We start from the raw sequence: 24,371 nt of genomic DNA, 5'->3' as shown, positions 1-24,371 counted from the left end.
ATGACCTCACTGATATGAGGAATTCTTAATCTCAGGAAACAAACTGAGTGTTACTGGAGTTGTTGGGGGTGGGAGGGGTGGGGTGGCTGGGTGATAGACATTGGGGAGGGTATGTGCTATGGTGAGCGCTGTGAATTGTGCAAGACTGTTGAATCACAGATCTGTACTTCTGAAACAAATAACGCAACATATTTTAAGAAAAAAGAAAAAGAAGAAGATAACAGGAGAGGAAGAAAAGGGGAGTATGTCAGAGGGGGAGACGAACCATGAGAGATGATGGACTCTGAAAAACAAACTGAGGGTTCTAGAGGGGAGGGGGGTAGGGGGATGGGTTAGCCTGGTGATGGGTATTGAGGAGGGCACGTTCTGCATGGAGCACTGGGTGTTATGAACAAACAATGAATCATGGAACACTGCACCAAAAACTAATGATGTAATATATGGTGATTAACATAACAATAAAAAAATTAAAAAAAAAATTCCTGTGCTAGGGGAAAATAGTATAAAGAATTGGAGGTTTTTTCACATGAGTCTTTAGTCTTTTGGTTTAAATTTTTCTTTTCCTTTTCAACTAGTTTCTTATTTTATCAACTCTTTGTTTTTAAGTCTTTTTTTAATTTTCATTTTTACATTTACATTTTATAGATATATTCATTTTTGGCTTCTGTTCACTGTATTCAATTTTATTTTTGTGTATATATATATAAATTTTGCTTTCTTTACAATTTTGGGATTTAGTGTCTTCTAACAGACCAAAATATACCCAGGACCAAGTGGATTACACTGTTTTGTCCACCTGTGAGATTATATTCTCTTTTCTCCCTTTTTTTCCTTTTCTTTTTTGGTTTCTGATCTCTTGGATTTGTCTAGTATGTGCTTCTCTTGGGTCGTGGTTGATATTTTTGATTTTGTTCTCTCATCTATTTCTGCTCTGGGCAAAATGACTAGAAGGAGGAATTCATAACAAAACAAAGAACCAGAGGTAATACTCTGCCACAAATCTAATCAATATGGATATAAGTAAACTGTCAGAGCCGGAATTCAGGATAATGATTCTAAAGTTACTACCTGGGCTTGAAAAAAGCATAAAAGACACCCGAGAATCTCTTAGTGCAGAAATAAAATCTAATCATGCCGAAATTAAAAATAGTTTAACTGATATGCAGTCTAAAATGGATGTTCTAACAGCTAGGGTAAATGAAGCAGAAGAGAGAGTCAGTGACATAGAAGGCAAGTTGATGGAAAGGAAGAAGCTGAGGAAAAGAGAGAAAAACAACTAATAGACCATGAGGGGAGGCCTCGAGAAATCGGCAATACCATAAAGCAAAATAATTATTGGGGTCCCAGAGGAAGAAGAAAGAGAGAGACAGAAGGTATATTTGAGCAAATCATAGCTGAGAACTTCCCTAATTTGGGGAAGGAAACAGGTATTCAAGTCCAGGAAGTAGAGAGAACCCCCTCAAAATCAATAAAAATAGTTTAAGATGCCGACATAAAATATTGAAGCTTGCATATTTCAGAGATAAAGAGAAAATCCTGAAAGCAGCTCAAGACAAGAACTCTTTAACCTATAGGGGTAGGAACTGGCAGCAGACCTGTCCACAGAGACCTGGCAGGCCAGAAAGGGCTGGCATGATATATTCAGAGTACTAAATGAGAAAAACATACAGCCAAGAATACTTTATCCAGTGTCTATCATTCAGAATGGAAGGAGAGATAAAGAGCTTCCAGGAGAAACAGAAGCTAAAAGAATTTGTGATCACTAAACCAGACCTGTGGAGAAATATTAAGGGAGGTCCTGTAAGTGAAGAGAGAGTCCGAGAGTAACAGTAACCAGGAAGAAACAGAGATAATCTATAGAAACAGGGACTTTACAGGTAATGCAATAGCACTAAATTCATATCTTTCAATAGTTACTCTGAATGTAAATGGGCTAAATGCTCCAATTAAAAGACACAGGGTATCAGATTGGATAAGCAAGACCTACCTATATGCTGTCCACAAGAGACTCATTTGAGACCTAAAGACACCTCCAGATTGAAAGTGAGGGGGTGGAAAAACCATTTATAATGCTAATGGGCATCAAAAGAGAGTTGGGGTGGCAATCCTTATATCAGACAAATTAGATTTTAAACCAAAGACTATAATAAGAGATGACACTATGACACTATGATATAGTGTCATAATTAAAGGTTCTATCCTACAAGAATCTAACAATTATAAATATTTATGCTCTTTAACTTGGGAGCAGCCAATTATATAAACCAATTAATAATAAAATTAAAGAAAAACATAGATAATAATACAATAATACTAGGGGACTTCACCCCACTCACAGCAACAAGGGCTTTGAATGACATCCTGGAAGAACAACAAGGAAACAAGGGCTTTGAATGACACCCTGGGCCAGATGGACTTCACAGATATATATAGAGCATTCCATCCTAAAACAGCAGAATTCACATTCTTCTTGAGTGGACATGGAACATTCTCCAGAATAGATCACATCCTAGGTCACAAACCAGGTCTTAGCTGATACCAAAAGATTGGGATTATTCCCTGCATATTTTCAGACCACAATGCATTGAAACTTGAACTCAATCACAAGAGGAAATTTGGAAGGAACTCAAACATTTGGAGACTAAAGAGCATCCTACTAATGAATGAATGGGTCAATGAGGAAATTAAAGAAGAATTACAAAAATTCAAGGAAAGAAATGAAAGTTAAAACACAACTGTTCAAAACCTTTGGGATACAGCAAAGGAGGTCCTAAGAGGGAAGTAAATAGCAATACAAACATTTCTCAAAGAATTGGAAAACACTTGTACAAGCGAAACTTACACCTAAAGGAGCTTGAGAAAGAACAGCAAATAGAGCCTAAACCAAGCAGATGGAGAGAAATAATAAATAATAATAAATAAATAATAAATAATAAAGCTTAGAACTTTGAAATCAATGAAATAGAAACCAAAAGAACAGAACAGAAACTAGAAGCTGGTTCTTTGAAAGAATTAATAAGATCAATAAACCCCCAACCATACCTACCAAAAAGAAAAGAGAAAGGACCCAAATAAATAAAATTATGAATGAAAGAGGAGAGATCATGACCAAGACCAAAACTGAAAAAGGAAGAAATAGAAAATCTGAACAGACCCATAACCAGCAAGGAAATTGAAGCAGTAATCAAAAACCTCCCAACAAACAAGAGTCCAGGCCTGGATGGCTTTCCAGGAGAATTCTACCAGCATTTAAGAAAGAACTAATACTTCTTTTTCTTTTTTTAATTTTAAAAATTTTTTGTTTAAATTTAATTTAATTTTATTATGTTATGTTAGTCCCCATACAGTACACCATTAGTTTTTGATGTAGTGTTCCATGATTCATTGTTTTCAAATAACACCCAGTGCTCCATGCAATAAGTGCCCTCCTTAATAACCCATCACCAGGCTAACCATCCCCCCAACCTCTCCCCTCTAAAACCCTCAGTTTGTTTCTCAGAGTCCATAGTGTCTCATGGTTCATCTCTCCCTCCGATTCCCCCCCTTTGTTTTTCCCTTCCTTCTCCTAATGTCCTCCATGCTATTGCTTATGTTCCACAAATAAGTGAAACCATATGATAATTGACTTTCTCTGCTTGACTTATTTCATTTAGCATAATCTCCTCCAGTCCCATCCATGTCGATGTAAAAGTTGGGTGTTCATCCTTTCTGATAGCTGAGTAATATTCCATTGTACATATGGACCACATCTTCTTTATCCATTCATCTGTTGAAGGGCATCTCGGCTCTTTCCATGGTTCGACTATTGTGGACATTGCTGCTATGAACACTGGGGTGCATATGGCCCTTCTTTTTCACTACACCTGTGTCTTTGGGGTAAATACCCAGTAGTGCAATTGCTGGGTCATAGGGTAGCTCTGTTTTTAATTTTTTAAGGAATTTCCACACTGTTTTCCAAAGTGGCTGTACCAACTTGCATTTCTACCAACAGTGTAAGAGGGTTCCTCATTCCCCACAACCTCTCCAACATTTGCTGTTTCTTGCCTTGTCAATTTTTGCCATTCTGACTGGTGTAAGGTGGTATCTCAATGTGGTTTTGATTTGAATTTCCCTGATTGCTAATGATGATGAAGATTTTTTCATGTGTCTGTTAGCCATTTGCATGTCTTCTTAGGAGAAGTGCTTTTCTTGTCTTCTGCCCATTTTTGGACTTGATTTTTTGTTTTTTGCGTGTTGAGTTTGAGTTCTTTTTTTTTTAAATTTTATTTATTTATTTGAGAGAGAGAGAATGAGAGATAGAGAGCACGAGATGGAAGAGGGTCAGAGGGAGAAGCAGACTCCCTGCTGAGCAGGGAGCCCGATGTGGGACTCGATCCCAGGACTCTAGGATCATGACCTGAGCCAAAGGCAGTTGCTTAACCAACTGAGCCACCCAGGTGCCTGAGAAGTTCTTTATAGATCTTGGAAATCAGCCCTTTGTTTGTAGTGTCATTTGCAAATATCTTCTCCCATTCTGTGGGTTGCCTCTTTGTTTTGTTGGCTGTTTCTTTGGCTGTGCAGAAGCTTTTTATCTTGACGAAGTCTCAAAAGTTCATTTTTGCTTTTGTTTCACTAGCTTTTGGAGATGTGTCTTGAAAGAAGTTGCTGTGGCCGATGTCAAAGAAGTTACTGCCTATGTTCTCCTCTAGGATTTTGATGGATTCCTGTCTCACATTGAGGTCTTTCATCCATTTTGAGTTTATCTTTGTGTATGGTGTTAGAGAATGGTTGAGTTTCATTCTTCTGTATATAGCTCTCCAATTTTCCCAGCACCATTTGTTGAAGAGACTTTTTTCCATTGCATATTTTTTCCTGTTTTGTCGAAGATTATTTGACCATAGAGTTGAGGGTCCATATCTGGGCTCTCTATTCTGTTCCATTGGTCTATATGTCTGTTTTTGTGCCAGTACCATGCTGTCTTGGTGATCACTGCTTTGTAATATAGCTTGAAATCAGGCAATGTGATGCCCCCAGCTTTGTTTTTCTTTTTCAACATTTCCTTGGCAATTTGGGGTCTTTTCTGATTCCATACAAATTTTAGGATTGTTTGTTCCAGCACTTTGAAAAATGTCATTGGAATTTTGATCGGGATGGTGTTGAAGGTATAGATTGCTCTGGGTAGCATAGACATTTTAACAATGTTTATTCTTCTGATCCATGAGCATGGAATGTTTTTCCATCTTTTTGTGTCTTCAATTTTTTTCATGAGTGTTCTGTAGTTCCTAGAGTATAGATCCTTTACCTCTTTGTTTAGGTTTATTCCGAGGTATCTTAGGGTTTTTGGTGCTATTGTAAATGGAGTCATTTTCTAATTTCTTTTTCTACAGGTGCATTGTTAGTGTATAAGAAAGCAACTGATTTCTGTGCATGGATTTTGTATCCTGCCACATTACTGAGTTGCTGTATGAGTCCTAGTAATTGGGAGTGGAGTCTTTTGGATTTTCCACATAAAGTATCATGTCATTTGTGAAGAGGGAGAATTTGGCTTTTTCTTTGTCAATTTGAATACCTTTTGTTTCTTTTTGTTGTCTGATTGCTTTTGCTAGGACTTCTAGTACTATGTTGAACAATAGTGGCAAGAATGGGCATCCTTGTTGTGTTTCTGATCTTAAGGGAAAGGCTCTCAGCTTTTCCCCATTGAGGATGATATTCAGTGTGAATTTTTCATTGATGGTTTTTATGAACTTGAGGAATGTTCCCTCTATCCCTATACTCTGAAGAGTTTTAATCAGGAAAAGATGCTGTATTTTGTCAAATGCTTTTTCTGCATCAATTGAGAGGACCATATGGTTCTTCTCTCTCCTCTTATTAATGTGTTTTATCACAATGATTGATTTGTGAATGTTGAACCACCCTTGCATCACTGGTATAAATCCCACTTGGCTGTGGTGGATGATTCTTTTAATGTATCGTTGGATCCTATTAGCTAGGATTTTGTTGAGGATTTTGGAATTCATATTCATCAGGAATATTGGTCTGAAATTCTCCTTTTTGATGGGGTCTTTGCCTGGTTTGGGGATTAAGGTAATATTGGCCTCTATTCATAATAGAATGAGTCTGGAAGCTTTTCTTCTGTTTCTATTTTTTGAAACAGCTTCAGGAGAATAGGTATTACTTCTTCTTTGAATGTTTGGTAGATTTCCCCAGGGAATCCATCAGGCCCTGGACTCTTTTTGGGGGGGTGAGGTTTTTGATCACTGCTTTAATCTCATTATTCATGTTGTGAATTTCTTCCTGTTTCAGTCTTGGTAGTTTATAGGTTTCCAGGAAGGCATCCATTTCTTCCAGGTTGCTCAATTTATTGGCATATAGTTGTTGATAATAATTTCTAATAATTGTTTCTATTTCCTTGTTGTTCCTCGTGATCTCTCCCCTTTCATTCATAATTTTATTAATTTGGGTCCTTTCTCTTTTCTTTTGGATAAGTCTGGCCAGTGGTTTATTGATCTTATTAATTCTTTTAAAGAACCAGCTTCTGGTTTCATTGATCTCATCTACTGTGTTTCTGGTTTCTAATTCATTGATCTCTGCTCTAATCTTAATTATGTCTCTTCTAATGCGTGGCTTAGGCATTGTTTGTTGCTTTTTCTCTAGTTCCTTAAGGTGTAGAGTTAGTTGGTGAATTCGGGATTTTTCTTTTTTTTTTCTTTTTTCTTTTTTTTGAGTTAGGCTTGGATGGCTCTGTATTTCCCCCTTAGGACCACCTTTGCAGTATCCCAAAGGTTTTGGACTGATGTGTTTTCATTCTCATTGGTTTCCATGAATTGTTTAAGTGCTTCTTTGATTTCCTGGTTGACCCAAACATCCTTGAGCTGAGTGGTCTTTAACTTCCAAGTGTTTAAATTTCTTCCAAATTTTTTCTTGTGATTGAGTTCCAGTTTTAAAGCATTATGGTCTGAGAAGAGGCAGGGAATAATCTCAGTCTTTTGGTATTGGTTGAGACCTGATTTGTGACCCAGTATGTGGTCTATTCTGGAGAAAGTTCCATGTGTGCTCAAGGAGAATGAGTATTCTGTTTTTTTAGGGTGGAATGTTCTGTATAAATCTATGAGGTCCATCTGGTCCAGTGTGTCATTCAAAGCTCTTGTTTCTTTGTTGATTTTCTGCTTAGATGATCTGTCTACTGCAGAGAGTGGAGTATTGAGGTCTCCTCCAATTAATAATATTGTTATCAATATGACTCCTATTTTGGTTATCAACTCTTTATTTTGACTCTATATTGTTCAACATAGTACTAGAATTCCTAGAGGGAAAGGGACCGGTTGGAATAGGGTTCCCTACCTCTCCGCCATCTTTTTTCTCCTCAATACCTATTCCTCTGAAGGTGTTTCCAGATTGACCACAACCCAAGCTTATGTGTTTGCCTGCTTCCATTTGGGGGCGTTGATATTTACAATTGTTGGATCTTCTTGTTGGATAGACACTTTAACAATGATATAGGGTTGTCTGTGTCTCTAACTACAGTCTTTAGCTTAAAATCTAATTTGTCTGACATAAGAATTGCTACCCCAGCTTTCTTTTGAGGTCCATTGGCATGGAAGATGGATCTCCATTCCCTTCACTTTCAGTCTGGGTGTATCTTTAGGTTCAAAATGAGTCTCTTGTAGACAGCATATGGATGGGTCCTGTCTTTTTATCCAATCTGCAACCCTGTACCATTTTATGGGAGCATTTAGGCTGTTCACATTGAGAGTGATTATTGAAAGATATGAATTTACTGTCGTCATGTTGCCTGTGAAGTCTTTGTTTCTATAGATTGTCTCTGTAAATTTCTGTTCTATATCACTCTTGGGGTCTTTCTCCTTTTATAGAACCCCCCTTAATATTTCTTGCAGGGCTGGTTAAGTGGTCACATATTCTTTCAGTTTCTGCCAGTCTTGGAAGCTCTGCATCTCTCCATCCATTCTAAATGACAGCCTTGCTGGATAAAGTATTCTTGGCTGCATGTTCTTCTCATTACTACCCTGAATATGTCTTGCCAGCCCTTTCTGCCTTGCCAGGTCTCTGTGGATAAGTCTGACGTTATTCTGATGTTCCTCCCTCTGTATGTAAGGAATCTCTCCCCCCTAACTGCCCTTAAGATGGTTTCCTTGGTTCTAAGATTTGTGAGTTTTACTATTACATGCTGGGGCGTTGGTCTGTTTTCCTTGATCTTGGGAGGGGTCCTCTGTCTCTTGGACGCAAATGTTTGTTTCATTCCCCAGATTAGGGAAGTTCTCAGCTATGATTTGCTCTAATATATATTCTAGGCCTCTCTCTCTCTCTCTGCCCCCTCAGGGGGAGACAACCCATGAGAGACTATGGACTCTGAGAAACAAACTGAGGGTTCTGGGGGGGGTGTGTGGAGGGATGGGTTAGCCCAGTGATGGGTTTTAAAGTGGGCATGTAATGAATGGAGCACTGGGTGTTATATGGAACACTACATCAAAAACTAATGATGTAATGTATGGTGATTAACATAACATATTAAAATAAAAAAAGGTGTTCATATTGGAAAGGAAGAAGTAAAACTACCTCTTTTTTAGATGTCATGATCTTGTATACAGAAAATCTTAAGGGATCCACTAAAATATATATGAAGAAATAAGTAAATTCACATTTTGCTGCATACAAGATTTGTAAATAAAAATCAATTGTATTTCTATACACTAATTGTTACAGGTTGAATTGTGTTCCCCAAAGAGTTATGTTGAAGCTCTAAGTCCTAGTATCTCATAATGAACTTATTTTCAAATAGGGTTATTGTAGATGTAATTAGTTAAGATGAGGTCATACTGGGATAGGATTGGTCCTTATTCCAATATGACTGGTATCCTTGTAATAATTGGAGAAGACAGTACACAAAGAGGGAAGAAGTTATGGAGGCAGAGATTGGATTTATGCTACTACAATCCAAAGGATACCAGGGACTACTAGAAGCTAGACGAGGCAAACAGGGATTCTCCTTTAGAAGTTTCAGAGGGAGCATGGCTCTAACAACTTAATTTTAGATTTATAGTCTCCAGAACTGTCAGAGCATAAATTTTGTTTACCCAGATTGTGATATTTTTTTTTCACAGCAACCTTAAGAAACTAGTACACTGTGATGAACATTCCACAAATGAAATAAAGAAAACAATTCCATTTAAAATAACACCACAGACAACAAGAAAGAATTTAACAAAAGAAGTGTAAGACTTGTGCACTGAAAACTGCAAAACATTGAAAGAACTTAAAGAAGACCTAATTAAATGAATAGACATTCCATTTTCATGGGCTGTTAGGTTTAATAATCTTGAAATGGCAGTGCTCCTCAAATTGATCTACAGATTCAATGCAATCTGTCAAAATCTCAACTTTCTTTTTGATGAACTGACAAGCTGATCCAAAAATTCATGTACAAATGCAAGGAATCCAGAATAGCCAAAGAAATCTTAAGAAGAACAAAGTTGGAGGACTCACATTTAATTATTTTTTGATTATTATTTTTTACATTTAACTAATTTTAAAACTTAACACAAGGCTGTAGTAATCAAGACAATGTGGTACTGGCATAAGATTAGACCTATATACTTCAGTGGAATAAAACAGAATGTCCAGAAATAAGCCCTTAAATTTATGGTCAATTGATTTTTTTAACAGGGAGGCCAACACAATTCAGTGGAGAAAAGAATAGTCTTTTTAAAATTTTTTTTATTTTTTATTCAAGTATAATTAAAATAGTCTCATATTAGTTTCAGAGGTGTATAATATGATCCAACAATTCTATACACAAGAATACACAACATTAGTTGGTGTATTCTTAAACCCCTTTATCTATTTCATCCATCCACCCACCCACCTTTCCTCTGGTAACCACCAGTTTGTTCTCTATATTTAGGAGTCTGTTTCTTGGGTTGTCTCTCTCCCTTTTTTCCTTTGTTTGTTTTCTTAAATTCCACATATGTGTGAAATCATACGAATCTGTCTTTCTCTGACATATTTTAGTTAGCATTGTACCCTCTAGATCCATGTTGTTGCAAGTAGCAACATTTCATTCTTCATATGGCTGAATAAATACTCCATTGAATGTTTGTGTATATCTATCTATATCTATATATCTTCTTTATCAATTCATCTATTGATGGACACTTTGGCTGCTCCCATAGTTTGGCTATTGTAAATAGTGCTGCAATAAACATAGGGGTGCATCTATCCTTTCAATTTAGTGTTCTTGTATTCTTTGGTTAAATTCCCAGTAGTGTGATTACTGGATTTGTAAGGTAGTGCTATTGTTTATTTTTTTTAAGGAATCTCCATACTGTTTTCCACAGCGACTGCAACACTTTGTATTCCCACCAAAAGTGCACAAGTGTTTCTTTTTCTCCACATCCTCACCAACGCTTATTTCTTGTGTTTTTTATTTTAGCCATTATAGGAGGTGGGAGTTGATATCTTATCATGGTTTTGATTTGCATTTCCCCAATGATTAGTGATCTTGAGTATCTTTTCATTTGTCTGTTTGCTATGTGTATGTCTTTGGAACAATGTCTATTCATGTCCTTTGCCCATTTAAAAATCAGATTGTGGTTTTTTTTTTGGTGTTGACTTCTGTAAATTCTTTATGTATTTTGGATATTAACCTTTTATTGGATATATCATTTGTGGAAAGAATAGTCTTTTTAATAACTGATATTTTGACAACTGGATCTCCATATGCAAAAGAATGAAGTTGCATCCTTTCTTCATGCTATCCAATAGAACTAACTCAAAAATTATGAAAGACCTAAATTTAAGAGCTAGAACTATAAACCTTTTAGAAGAAACATAGGAATAAATCTTTGTGACCTTGAGTAAGGTAATGGCTTCTTAAATAGGACACCAAAAGCACAACCAACAAAAGAAAAGAAAATAGATAAATCAACTTTCATAAAATTAAAAACTTTTGTACTGCAAATGATAAATCAAGAGTATGAAAAGTAACTCAGAATGAAAGAACTATTCACAAATCATATATTTGATAAGGGACTTGTATCTAGAATATATAAAGAACTCTTATGCCTCAATAATAAAAAGATAAATAACCCAAATTAAAAATGGGCAAATTATCTGAATAAACATTTTCTGAAGCAAGATATACCAATGATCAATAAGCACATGAAATGATATTCAATATCATTGTAATTAGGGAATTTCAAATCAAAACTGCAGTGATATACCACTTCACACCCATTAGGATGGCTATAAGAAAAAAAAAGATGACAACAACAATTGTTGTCAAGGATGCAGAGGAATTGGGACCCTCATACATTGCTGGTGGAATTGAAGTGGTGTGTCTGCTATGGAAACGAGTTTGTCAGTTCTTCAAAATGTTAAATACAAAGTCAACATATGACCCAGAAATTCTATTCCTGGGTTTATACCTGAGTGATCGAAAACATATATAAGCAAAAACTTGTACATGGATATTCATAGTAGCATTATTCATAATAGCCCCAAATGGAAACAATATAAATGCCCATAAACTGATGAATGGATAAATAAAATGTATACACCTGTACAATGGGATAATATTTGGCAGTTAAAAGGAACACAGCACTGATATATGCTACAACATGGATGAACCTTGAAAACATTATGCTAAAGAGCTTTCAATAATAAAATAAGAAAATATATTTTTATTTAAATGAAATATCCAGGATAGGCAAATCTCTAGAGACAAAAAGTAGATTAGTGTCTGCCAGTGTTGAGGCAGTGCTGGGAAGAATGGGGAGTGACTGTTAATGGGTACAGGGTTTCTTTTTGTGGTAATTAAAATGTTCTAAAATTTAATAGTGAAAATAGATGCTCAACTTGGTGAATATATTAAAACCCATTGAATTGTATATTTTAAATAAATGAATTGGATGTTATGTTAATTATATCTTAAAGCTTAAAAAATTTGGATTATAATAAATAACTCATTTATCAAAAATATAGTTTACTCATACCTCAGAGCAGTGTTCAGCAAACTGCAGCCCCCGAGTTAAATCTAGCCAGACCCATTCATTTACCTATCATCTATAGCTGCTTTTTTAAAAAATATTTTATTTTTATGTTAATCACCATATATTACATCATTTGTTTTGGTGTAGTGTTCCATGATTCATTGTTTGTTCATAACACCCAGTGCTCCATGCAGAATGTGCCCTCTTTAATACCCATCACCAGGCTAACCCATCCCCCTACCCTCCTCCCCTCTAGAAACCTCAGTTTGTTTTTCAGAGTCCATCATCTCTCCTGGTTCGTCTCCCCCTCTGACTTACTCCCCTTCATTCTTCCTCTCCTGCTATCTTCTTCTTTTTCTTTTTTCTTAAAATATGTTGCGTTATTTGTTTCAGAAGTACAGATCTGTGATTCAACAGTCTTACACAATTCACAGCGCTCACCGTAGCACATACCCTCCCCAATGTCTATCACCCAGCCACCCCATCCCTCCCACCCCTAACCACTCCAGCAACCTTCAGTTTGTTCCTGAGATTAAGAATTCCTCATATCAGTGAGGTCATATGATACATGTCTTTCTCTGATTGACTTATTTCACTCAGCATAACACCCTCCAGTTCCATCCATGTCATTGCAATGACATAGCTGCTTTTACAGAACTGGGGTACTGACCGATCGATCATCTGACCTGCAAAATCTAAAATATTTCCTATCTGGCTCTTAATAGAAAAAGTTTGCCAAATCCTGCTATGGAATAAGAAGTGGTACTTAAAAGGAGTGAAATATATTTGTATTTATTAACATAAATAGATCTCAGACATTGGGTTAAATGAAAATAATAAGTTTAGGATGATATATACATTGATGCCATTTATGTGAAAAAGAAAACAAAACAGTCATCTAACCCACTAGCAAAAATTATAGAATCGAATAGGTACATGTACAATTTTATGAATGCATCAAGCAAGTTCTGAAAAGATACACAACAATCTGATAATATCTCTAGAGAGAGAATTGGATTTTTGGAATGGTAGTCAAAGTGTACTTTAAGCTTGTTTGTATTATTAATTTTTTTCAAAGAAAATATGTAAGTATGTTATATAAGTAAAAATAAAAATGTAAAAGGATAACAGATTATAGATATTTTTGGTTTGTTTTTCAGAGCTGTGAGTGATCAGGGTTTGTTAGAGGCTGTAAGTATAGCACTCTCAGTTTGAAATTACACTTTGCCCTCGATAATGTTAGATTCTAGAAATTGTCAGGATGAATAATCTTAAAGATTCAATACTTCCTCACTTTATTCAAGAAATTTCTATGCACACGTGCACTGGGAAGCTTTGTCTTTTTTAACTTTACTAGACCTTATTATCACTCAAAAACCCTTCACTTCTGAAATATTGAACTATAATACCGTATAGTCTTCTAAATTTCTATTCATTGTACTTCTGGTTTGTTTGCCTCTTTCAGCCCCAATTATCATTCATTATGCAGATTAATACCAATGGTTCATATTTTCATGAGTTAATGAAGAATTTCTTACTTTAATAATTAAGTGCCCAAATAATTTCTCTATATTGAAATGTATGCTTTTCATTATTACTAAAATTATAATATCTGTTTTTAGAAATTCAAACAAATGGAAAATGATTTTCAAGTGTTATTAGAGGAGAAATTGAGGCTGGAAAATGAATTACAAAAGCTGAAGAATACTGAGGTTAGTTCAATTTTAGTGTCTGAAAATGGTAGAATACCTAAAAAACCTTATTATTGTAGGATAGAAATTAAAGATATATTTAAATGTTTTATAATATGTTTTTGATATTAATAATAGTTAATAGCTGTGCTTTAAAAAAATAAAATAATGCTATTTTCCAAATTACCATATTAGCTATTAAGCCCAAAAAAATGCTACGAAAAAATGGACATAAAATTTAAACATTCCAAAAGACATTTCTAGGCCAAATATTTATTTATTAAAATTTCAATAAATTAGAGTTTTCAAATATATTTTATTTCTTTTTAAGTCTTAAAAAATTCCAGTTAACATATAGTGTATTAATATTAGCTTCAGGTATACAATTTACTGATTCAACCCTTACATACAACACCCAGTGCTCATCATAATAAGTGCACTCCTTAATCTCCATCACCTGCTTGTCACCCACCTCCTTACTGGTAACCCTCAATTTGTTCACTATAGCTGAGTCTGTTTCTTGGTTTTCCTCTTTTTTTCCCCTATGATCGTTTGTTTTGTTTCCTAAATTCCACATATGAGTGAAATCATATGGTATTTGTCTTTCTCTTATTTTTTTTAAAGATTTTATTTATTTATTTGAGAGAGAGAGTGAGAGAGCACAAGCAGAGGGAGAGGGAGAAACAGGCTCGATATGGGGTTAACTATGTGGGGCTCAATCTCAGGACCCTGGGATCATGACCTGAGCTGAAGGCATATGTTTAACCGACTGAGCCATCCAGGTGCCCCTCTCTGACTTATTTTGCTTAGCATAATATTCTCTAGTTCCATCCATGTCATTGCAAATGGCTGGAATTCATTCTTTTTCATGGCTGGGTAATATTCCATTGTGTGTATGTGTGTATGTCTGTATGTATGTATGTTTGTATGTATGTATATGTGTGTGTGTGTGTGTGTGTGTATACACATCATGTCTTTTTTATCCATTCAACAGTCAATGGACATTTGGGCTCTTTCCATAATTTGGCTGTTGGTTGATAATCTGGGTACATGTATCCCTTTGAATTATTATTTTTGTATTTTTGGGTAAATGCCTAGTAGTGCAATTACTGGATAGTAGGGTAGTTCTATTTTTAACTTTCTAAGGAACCTCCATACTGTTTTCCAGAGTGGCTATACCAATTTGCATTCCTACCAACAGTGCAAGAGTGTTCCCCTTTCTCCATATCCTGCCAACATCTGTTGTTTCCTCGGTTGTTAATTTTAGCTACTCTGACACATGCGTGGTGATATCGCATTGTAGTTTTGATTTGCATTTCCCTGATGATGAGTGATGTTGAGCATGTTTTTATGTGTCTGTTGGCCATCTGGATGTCTTCTTTGGAAAAATATCTATTCATGTCTTCTGCCCATTTGTTAACTGGATTATTTGTATTTTGGGTTTTGAGTTTTATATTTTCTTTATATTTTTTTGGATACTAAACCCCTCATCAGATATGTTGTTTGAAACTATCTTCTCCCATTCCAAAGATTACTTTTTAGTTTTGTTGTTTCCTTCTCTGTGCAGAGGCTTTTTATTTTGATGTCCTAATAGTTTATTTTTGCTTTTGTTTCTCTTGCTTCAGGAGATATACCTAGTAAGAAGTTGCTGTGGCTGAGGTCAAAGAGGTTATTGCCTGTGTTCTCCTCTAGGATTTTGATGGACTCCTGTCTCACCTTTAGGTCTTTCAACCATTTGGAGTCTATTTTTGTGTGTGGTGTAAGAAAGTACTCCAGTTTCATTCTTTTGTATGTGGCTGTCCAGTTTTCCCAACACCATTTGTTGAGAAGATTGTCTTTTTTCCATTGAACATTCTTTCCTGCTTTGTTGAAGATTAATTGAATGTGTGTAGTTTTGGGTCCATCTCTGGGTTTTCTATTCTGTGCCATTCATCTATTTGCCTGTTTTTGAGCCAGTACCATACTGTCTTGATCACTACAGCTACAGCTTTGTAATATAACTTGAAGTCTGGAATTGTGATGATGATTCTTACTTTCTTATTAAAGTAAGAAATTCTTCATTAACTCATGAAAATATGAACCATTGGTATTAATCTGCATAATGAATGATAAAAAGCTTTACTTTTCTTTTTCAAGGTTGCTTTGGCTATTTGGAATCTTTTGTGGTTCCATACAAATTTTAGGATTGTTTGTTTTAGCTCTGTGAAAAATACTATTGGTGTTTTGATAGGAATTGCATTAAATGTGTAGAATTTGGGTAATACAGACATTTTAACAGTGTTCTTCCTATCCATGAGCATGGCATGTCTTTCCATTTCTTTGTGTCATGGCCAATTTCTTTCATCAGTGTTTTAGTTTTTGGAGTATAGATCTCTTACCTGTTTGGTTAGGTTTATTCCTAGGTATCTTATGGTTTTTGATGCAGTTGCAAATTGGATTGATTCCTTGATTTCTCTTTCTCCTGCTTCATTACTGGTGTGTAGAAATGCAACAGATTTCTGTATGTTGATTTTGTATCCTGAAACTTTACTGAATTTGTGTATCAGTTCTAGCATTTTTTTTGCTGTAGTCTTTGGATTTTCTATATAGAGTATCATGTCATCTGTCAATAGTGAAATGTGATTTCTTCCTTGCTGATTTGGATAGTTTTATTTCTTTTTGTTGTCTGATTTCTGTAGCTAGGATTTCCAGTACTATGTTAAATAACAGTGGTGAGAGTGGACATCCCTGTTCTGTTACTGACTGTAGAAGAAAAGCTCTCATTTTTCCCCATTAAGGATGATATTAGCTGTGGGTTTTTCATATATGCTTTTATGATGTTGAGGTATGTTCCCTCTATCCCTACTTTGTTGAGGGTTTTTAGAATGGATGTTGTACTTTGTCAAATGCTTTTTCTGCATTTATTTAAAGGATCATATGTTTTATCCTTTCTTTTGTTAATGTGCTGTATCACATTGATTGATTTGTGAATATTGAACCACGCTTGCAGCCCAGGAATAAATCCCCTTGATTTTGGTGAATGATTTTTTAATGTGCTATTGGATTTTGTTTGTTAGTATTTTATTGAGAATTTTTGTATCCTTGTTCATCAGGGATATTGGCCTGCAGTTTTCTTTGTTATTGGAGTCTTTATCTAGTTTTGGTACCAGGGTAATGCTGACCTCATAGAATTAATTTGGAATTTTTCCTTCCTTTTCAATTTTTAGAATAATTTGAGAAGAATAGGTATTAATTCTTCTTTAAATGTTTGGTAGAATTTGTATTTGAAGCCATCTGGCCCTGGACTTTTATTTCTTGGGAGATTTTTTATTACTGATTCAATTTCTTTGCTGGTCATTGGTTTGTTTAATCTTATATTTCTTTCTGTTTCAATTTTGGTAGTTTGTATGTTTATACATTTTTAGGAATTTATTCGTTTCTTCCAGGCTTATTGGCATACAGTTTTTCATAATATTCCCTTATAATTGTTTGTATTTTTGTGGTGGTGGTGATTATTTCTCCTCTCATTTGTGATTTTATTTATTTGGGTCCTTTCTCTTTTCTTTTTCATAAGTTTGGCTAGGGGTTTATCAATTTTATTAAATTTTTCAAAGAACCAGCTCCTGGTTTCAATGATCTGTTCTGTTGTTTTTTTTAGTTTCTATAGCATTTGTTTCTGCTCTAATCTTTATTATTTCCCTCCTTCTGCTGGCTTTAGGCTTCATTTGTTGTTCTTTTTCTAGCTTGTTTAGGTGTAAGGTTAGTTTTTTTTATTTGAGATTTTTCTTGCTTCTTGAAGTAGGCCTGTATTATTATATACTTCTCTCTTAGGACCCCTTTGGCTGCATCCCAAATGTTTTGGACCATTGTGTTTTCATTTTCATTTGTTTCCACAATTTTTTTTTATGTCTTCTTGATTTCCTGGTTGACCCATTCATTGTTTAGGAGCATATTGTTTAACCTCCATGTATTTGTGGTCTTTCCAAATTTTTTCTTGTCATTGCCTTCAAGTTTTATAGCATTGTAGTTAGAAGATATGCATGGTATGATCTCAATCTTTTTGTCTTGTTGAGGCCTGATTTGTGACCTAGTATGTGATCTATTCTGGAGACTGTCCCATGTACACTCAAAAAGAATGTGTACTTTACTGCTTTGGGATGGAATGTTCTGAATATAACTTAAGTCCTTCTGGTCTAGTATGTCATTCAAAGCCATTGTTTCCTTGTTGATTTTCTGCTTAGATGATCTGTCCATTGATGTAAATGGGGTGTTAAAGTTCCCTATTATTATTGTATTATTATCAATTAGTTCCTTTATGTTTGATATTAATTATTTTATATATTTGGGTGCTCGCATCTTCGGGGCATAAATATTTACAATTGTTAGATCTTCTTGTTGGATAGTCTCCTTTATTATTTCCTTCTTCATCTCTTGTTACAGTCTTTGGTTTAAAATCTAATTTGTCTCATAAATATTGCTACTCTAGCTTTCTTTCGACCTCCATTTGCATGGTAAGTATTTCTCCATCCCCTCACTTTCAATCTGCAGGTGTCTTTAGTTCTAAAATGAGTCTCTTGTAGGCAGCATATAGATGAGTCTTGTTTTTATATCCATTCTGACACCCTTTGTCTTTTGATTGGAGTGTTTAGTCTATGTCTATTCAGAGTAATTGTTGATATGAATTTAGTGTTATTGTATTATCTGTAAAGTCGGTGTTTCTGGAGATTTTTCCACTCAAAGAGTCCCCTTTAATATTTCTTGAAGGGCTGGTTTAGTGGTTATGAGCTCCTTTGGTTTTTGTTTCTCTGGGAAACTCTTTATCTCTCCTTCCATTTTGAATGATAACCTTGCTGGATAGAATATTCTGGCTGCAGATTTTTCCCATTCAGTACTTAGAGTATATCATGCCACTCTCTTCTGGCTTGCCAAGTTTCTTTTGAAAAATATCCTGCTTGCTCTATGGGTCTTCCCTTGTAAGTTAGGGACTTTTGTCTTTCTGCCTTTTTTTTTTTTTAAGATTTATTTATTTATTTATTTGACAGAGAGAGAGAGAGAGAGAGACAGCGAGAGAAGGAACACAAGCAGAGGAAGTGGGAGAGGGAGAAGCAGGCTTCCCACTGAGCAGAGAGCCTGATGCGGGCTTTGATCCCAGGACCCTGGGATCACGACCCAAGCCAAAGGCAGACGCCTAATGACTGAGCCACCCAGGCATCCCTGTCTTGCTGCTTTTTTAAGGTTGTTTTTCTTTATCACTATATGTTGCAAATTTAATTACAATATGTCTTGGTGTTGTTGGCCTACTTTTGTTGATTTTGATGGGAGTTCTCTGTGCCTCATGGATCTGGATTTGTGTTTCCTTCCCCAGATTAGGGATGTTTTCAGCTATTATTTCCTCAAATATATTTTCTGCCTTCTTTTCTCTCTCTTCTTCTTCTGGGACTCCCATAATATGAATGTTATTATGTTTGGTGGAGTCACTGAGTTCCCTAAGTCTGTTCTCATGTTCCATAATTCTTCTTTCTCTCTTTTGTCAGCTTCATTATTTTCCATTATTTTATCTTCTGTATCACTTATTTGTTCTGCTTCTTTGAGCCTTGTATTCATTACATCCAGTCTGTTTCTAATCTTGGTTATTGCATTTTTCATTTCTGAATGATTTATTTTTAACTCTTATCTCTGGGTTAAGGGCCTCCCTGAATTCTTCCATTCTTATCTCAAGCCCAGTGAGTATCCTTGACTGTTGTTTTAAATTCTCCATCAGGCATATTACATATATCTGTTTCACTTAGATCTCTGGCCATGACCTTATCGTGTTCTTTCATTGGGATGAATTCCTCTGTCTTGGTATTTTGTTTAAGTCTCTGCCTTCTCTGTGTTAGAAAAGCCAGTTACGTTTCCTGCTCCTGAGAGATAATGGCTTTCATGAAGAAAAGATCTTATAGTGCCCAGGGCCTGGCACTTCCAGGGAGGTCTCTGGTGTGTGCTGCTTGCGCTTTGCTGCTGTATTTCGGCTGCTCTATCCTACAGGCCAGTCATCTGAAGAGGCTGTCCTCACCTGCAGTTGGCAGTGTTTTGTCCTTGGCCAAAATGTGGTGAATTTTACCAAGGCTTGCTCTGGTCTGTTTGTTAAATGACACTTGATACTACCACTAGAACTGAAACCCTGCCAAACTCTCTTGCTGGGAGATGTGCTGTGGGCAGGGGTTTCTGCTGGTCTTCTGGGGGAGTGGCCTGCTCTGCTGGGAGTGAGGCAGGCTTGATGGAAAAGGGCAGTACTGCCAGAGTGCAGGGGTATAGTACTTGGTGTAAGCAGGTTAGGCAGCTAGTGTTGGTGCTGTGCTGCTTACCTCAGGTGACTCTATGTTTATGCTGAGGGTGGGGGAGAGAAATGATACCAACCAACTCCTTTGTTCCCAGAGAGGCATCACTGTAAATGCTGCCCCCAGGCATTCTTCAGATTGCTGTTTCCACACCATCTGTCCCTGGGTCATTTACCTGCCTTTTCTCCAGGAGTAGGGCAGTGCCCTCTGGGGTGTATACCAGCCATTCCTGATGACTTTTCAAACTCCAGTCTTTAAGCCCTATCTGTTGCATGAGCTCATGAAAATCCACCCCTCTTGTTTTCCCAGCCAATGGCTTTGGGGAAATGTTTTCCTTGTGCATTACCCTGTGTGCTTCTCTCTCATTTGCCTTTCTCTATGACCACAGCTCCCTTTCCTCCACAGCACCAAAAGTCTGTTTTGATGTAGGAAAGACTTTAGGGTTTGAGGCTGGTCAAGAAAGAATTCTTGAGATGTCTTTGGTGCAAAAAAGGTGATTTCATTAAAGCATGGGAACAGGACCCATGGACAGAAAGAGCTGCAGTGGGGTTGTGAGGGGTGGTGATTATATACTATGGGGTGGGGGAAAGTAAGGAAAAGGGAGGTTTTGAAAGAACTTTCATGTATTAAAGAAGACACACAGGATACTGGAGGTTTGCTATTTGTCAAGTTAAGGTTGTTTTTCCTTCCAGTACGATAGTTGGGAGCTTCCTGGAGGAATGTTATATTCCTCCTATCACACATCCTTATCAATGGGCTGTAGGTTTAAAAGAAATTGAATTTTATTTACATTTCCTTCTGCTTCAGCCTCCCTCAATTTTATGGAAGGGAGGGTGATGTTGGGGCTTCAGGAAACTGAGTTATGGGTCTCTGGAAGTTAGGCTATTGATAAGAAGGCTTCTTCCTTGTAAATCACTAGGACATTTGTAAACTGAGGGAGACTCCTGTCCTACAGGACTGTGATCTCTATTATTTAACTATTTGTTTTTCCTTTCCTTAGCTTTAGGGCAACCAGGAGTGCCTGAGGAATGTCACACATATCACATGGGGGGGCTGCCGTGTAGGGTGCCTGCTTCTGCTTTGTCCTCAGCTAGCCTTCTGCTCCCTCATCATGTTTCTCCCCCAAACCATGTCTCCCTACTTCATAACTTCTTTGATGTGGCTTCTTTCTCCTATTGTGGAGTTTGTTCTGTTAGTCTTCAGGATAATTTCTGTGGTATTTAGAATGATTTGATAGTTATCTGGTAGTGTTTGTGGGATGAGACAAGTCTGGGGTCCTCCTACTCTTCTGTCATCTTCTCTCCCACCTCCTCAAATATATCTTAAAAACATTTTATTGTATTTGCAGTTATGTAATGTATGTGTACAGATTCACTATACCAAGCAGAGTGAATAGAAATACTAAGGATAAAATTTGTCTGCTTTTTTTCTCCTTTGCTATTTTTAAATGGCTTACAAAAGTCAAAGTATAGACAACATCAAATGGTTTAGAAACAAATTTTTATTAACCTTTTAAATTTATAAACTGTGTTTCAATGTAAGGTCAACATAAAATAAAGTACTCTTGAATTAATTAATGTTGATTTCTTGATATTTCTTCCTCAGTAGAGGAAGAAGCAGAAGGAGGCCCAGTAAATTTGCTACTTAGTCAGTTAGAGAAGCAGTGATCCTACACAAGTGTTCAATATAAGATCAAGGCTGTCACATATGTTCAGTTAGGAATAATTTCATTTAGGTATAGTTCCAAGTAGGAATAGAAAATTAAAAAAATAAGTAAATAAATAGTTATAAAGTAGTAAATTATCATATTAAATAATTGAATAGTCTGGCCAAGTGTAGGAATTTTGCAACACTTTAGTTGTGCGTTAGATCCACATTCAAAAAACTTGGGAGTTTTTTAGATGACTTGGGGATGTTGCCACAGTTTCTGATTTTGCTTTCTTTTGTTCTATAGGTTTTATGTCTCTAAACCACAATTATTCTGTCTGTAGAGCAATGATTTTTGTATGGGCCTCTTTTATATATCGTCTGTGATACAACATGGTTTTCTTGTTTGATTTATAGAAACTTTGGTGCTTGTTGATAGATTATACCTCTTATTCATTTTTGTCTCCATTCCTGCACATCATTACTGCTTCACTCTTCAACTGGGTTAATGGGTGATGGGTGTTAAGTAGGGCACTTGTCATGATGAACACTCAGGTATTGTATGTAAGTGATGGATCACTAAATTCTACACCTGGAACTAATATTACATTATATGTTAACTAACTGAAATGTAAATGAAAACTTGAAAATAAAATATATTAAAGTTCAGTGGTTACATTTCTAATACTTTACTATGTGAGTTGTAATCAGTGAATGACTGCTCTTAACTTCTTTCATTGGAAATTACTTGTAGCATTTCTGATCATTGTGTGGAAATGTGAAGGAGAAATGTGGAAGGAGCATTACTCCATGTATAGTAGTAATATATCCACACAAAGTAGTGATGAAGAGATCTTCAGAGATAGTATTTCTTCAGAGAAGAGTATTGGTGTGATAGGATGGTAGGAAGAGAATAATGGCTATAGAATTATGTCAAGTTCAAGATTTTGAATAACAAATATATCAGTTTTCTTCCAAAGGAGGCTTACTTTCCTAACTTAATTATCTCTCTTAATAATTTAATTTTTGTAGACAACCAACTTTTTAAATTGAAGTATAGTTGACACACAATGTTTCATTAGTTTCAGTTGCACAACATAATGATTCAATAACTTTATATGTTATACTATGCTCACAAGTGTAGTTACCATCTGTCACCATACAACACAGCATAATACTATTGACTATATTCCCTAGGTTGTACCTTTTATTCCTGTGACTTGTTCATTCCTTAACTGGAAACCTGTACCTCCCATTCACCTTTACCCATTTTGCCCATCCTCCTACCTCTCTCCCATCTGGCAACCACCAGTTTGTTCTCTGTATTAATGGGTTTGTTTCAGTTTTTCTTGTTTGTTTTGTTCTTTAGATTCTACAGATAAGTGAAAACATTTGGTATTTGCCTTTGACTTATTTCACTTAACATAATACACTCTAGATCCATCCATGTTGTTGTAAATGGCAAGACTTCATTCTTTTTTATGGCTGAGTAATATTCCATTGTATATGTATACTGTATCTTCCTTATCCTTTCATCTCCTGATGGACACTTGGGCTGCTTCCATAGTTTGGCTGTTGTAAATAATGCTGCAATAAACATAGGGGTACATCCAATCTTTCGAATTAGTGTTTTTATAGTCTTTGGTTAAATACTCAGTAGTGTAATTACTGGATTATAAGGTAGTTCTATTTTTAATTTTTTAAGGAACCTCCATACTGTTTTCCACAGTGGCTGCACCAGTTTGCACAAGGATACATTTTTCTCTACATCCTCACCAACACTTGTTATTGTGTTTTTTATTTTAGCCATTCTTACATGTGTGAGGTGATATCTCATTGTGGTTTTGATTTGCATTTTCCTGATGATGAGTGAATATAATTATCTTTTCATGTGTCTATTGGCCATTTGTGTGTCTTCTTTGGAAAATTGTCTATTTATGTGTATTCAACAAATTTTAATAAAAGCTACATTTGATTCCTATCCTGTGTGCCAAATCTTAATCAGTAGTTTCCCAGATGTCACTTAAAGGTTTTATTTACTTTTTTTTGCAAGCGGGAGAAACTGAACCCACATAAAGCAAGAGACTTATTGGATGGATATTAGGGTAATTCAAAAAATTGAAGGAAAACTGAACAATATATTTGGTGAGGGATAGAACCAGGACAACTCTTGGAGTCAAAATAATAGTTCATGGACAGCCACTACTTCTGTCCTTTCAGAGAATTTTTAGAGAGGGAGCTTATGGCTATTCCCCTACCCCCCATCTCTTTGGATACTGACTCTGGAATTACTCAGCTCCAACTGCTTCCCTTCCATAATAGTCGTATTTTAGGTGATTGGATCTGATTGACTTTGCTTAGGTCAAATGTCACCAGGACAGTTTGAGATGGGGGAGGTGCAGAACCCACCTTAAAATGTGGTGCTCTTTCTTAACAAAAGGTAAAAAGGATACTGGGCACAAATATCCTGTGTCTACTATAACTTGGTAGTGTTTCCCTAATTACTAAATTAACCATTTTGTTATTCCAGATATCAGCAAACATTTACTGTAATGGGCTAGATAAGTATTTTAGGTTTTATAGGCCATACAGCCTATGTTGCAACTTAAGTCTGCTTCTATAGTATGAAAATAGTTATAAATGAATGAGCATGGCTATGTTGCAATAAAACTTAATTATTTACAAAAAAGGCCACAAGGCACATTTGACCTACAGTTTGCTGTCTCCTTATTTATTTCATTTCTGCTAAC

The 24,371-nt window shown here is 35.9% G+C and overlaps 1 protein-coding gene across 13 annotated transcripts in view; it reads left to right on the top strand.

Moving 5' to 3' along the window:
* CCDC7 (coiled-coil domain containing 7) overlaps positions 1–24,371 on the top strand; it is a 337,256-nt gene that overhangs the window by 76,136 nt on the left and 236,749 nt on the right. For 12 of the 13 annotated variants that reach the window (XM_073885465.1, XM_073885467.1, XM_073885463.1 and 9 more), the window contains exons 11-12: positions 13,145–13,175; positions 13,607–13,696. The exons of the other annotated variant lie outside the window; for it this stretch is intronic. In XM_073885465.1, coding sequence (XP_073741566.1) covers positions 13,145–13,175; positions 13,607–13,696 — 121 coding nt within the window. The remainder of the gene's footprint in view (positions 1–13,144; positions 13,176–13,606; positions 13,697–24,371) is intronic. 13 annotated transcript variants of the gene reach the window in all.

This window comes from Callorhinus ursinus, unplaced genomic scaffold (assembly GCF_003265705.2).
Source record: "Callorhinus ursinus isolate GAN/ISIS: 27379988/994484 unplaced genomic scaffold, GSC_fseal_2.0 scaffold62, whole genome shotgun sequence".
In the NCBI taxonomy this organism is placed as follows: domain Eukaryota; kingdom Metazoa; phylum Chordata; class Mammalia; order Carnivora; family Otariidae; genus Callorhinus; species Callorhinus ursinus.
Note: the sequence above shows the minus strand (reverse complement) of the source record. Positions and strands in the feature narration are given on the sequence as shown.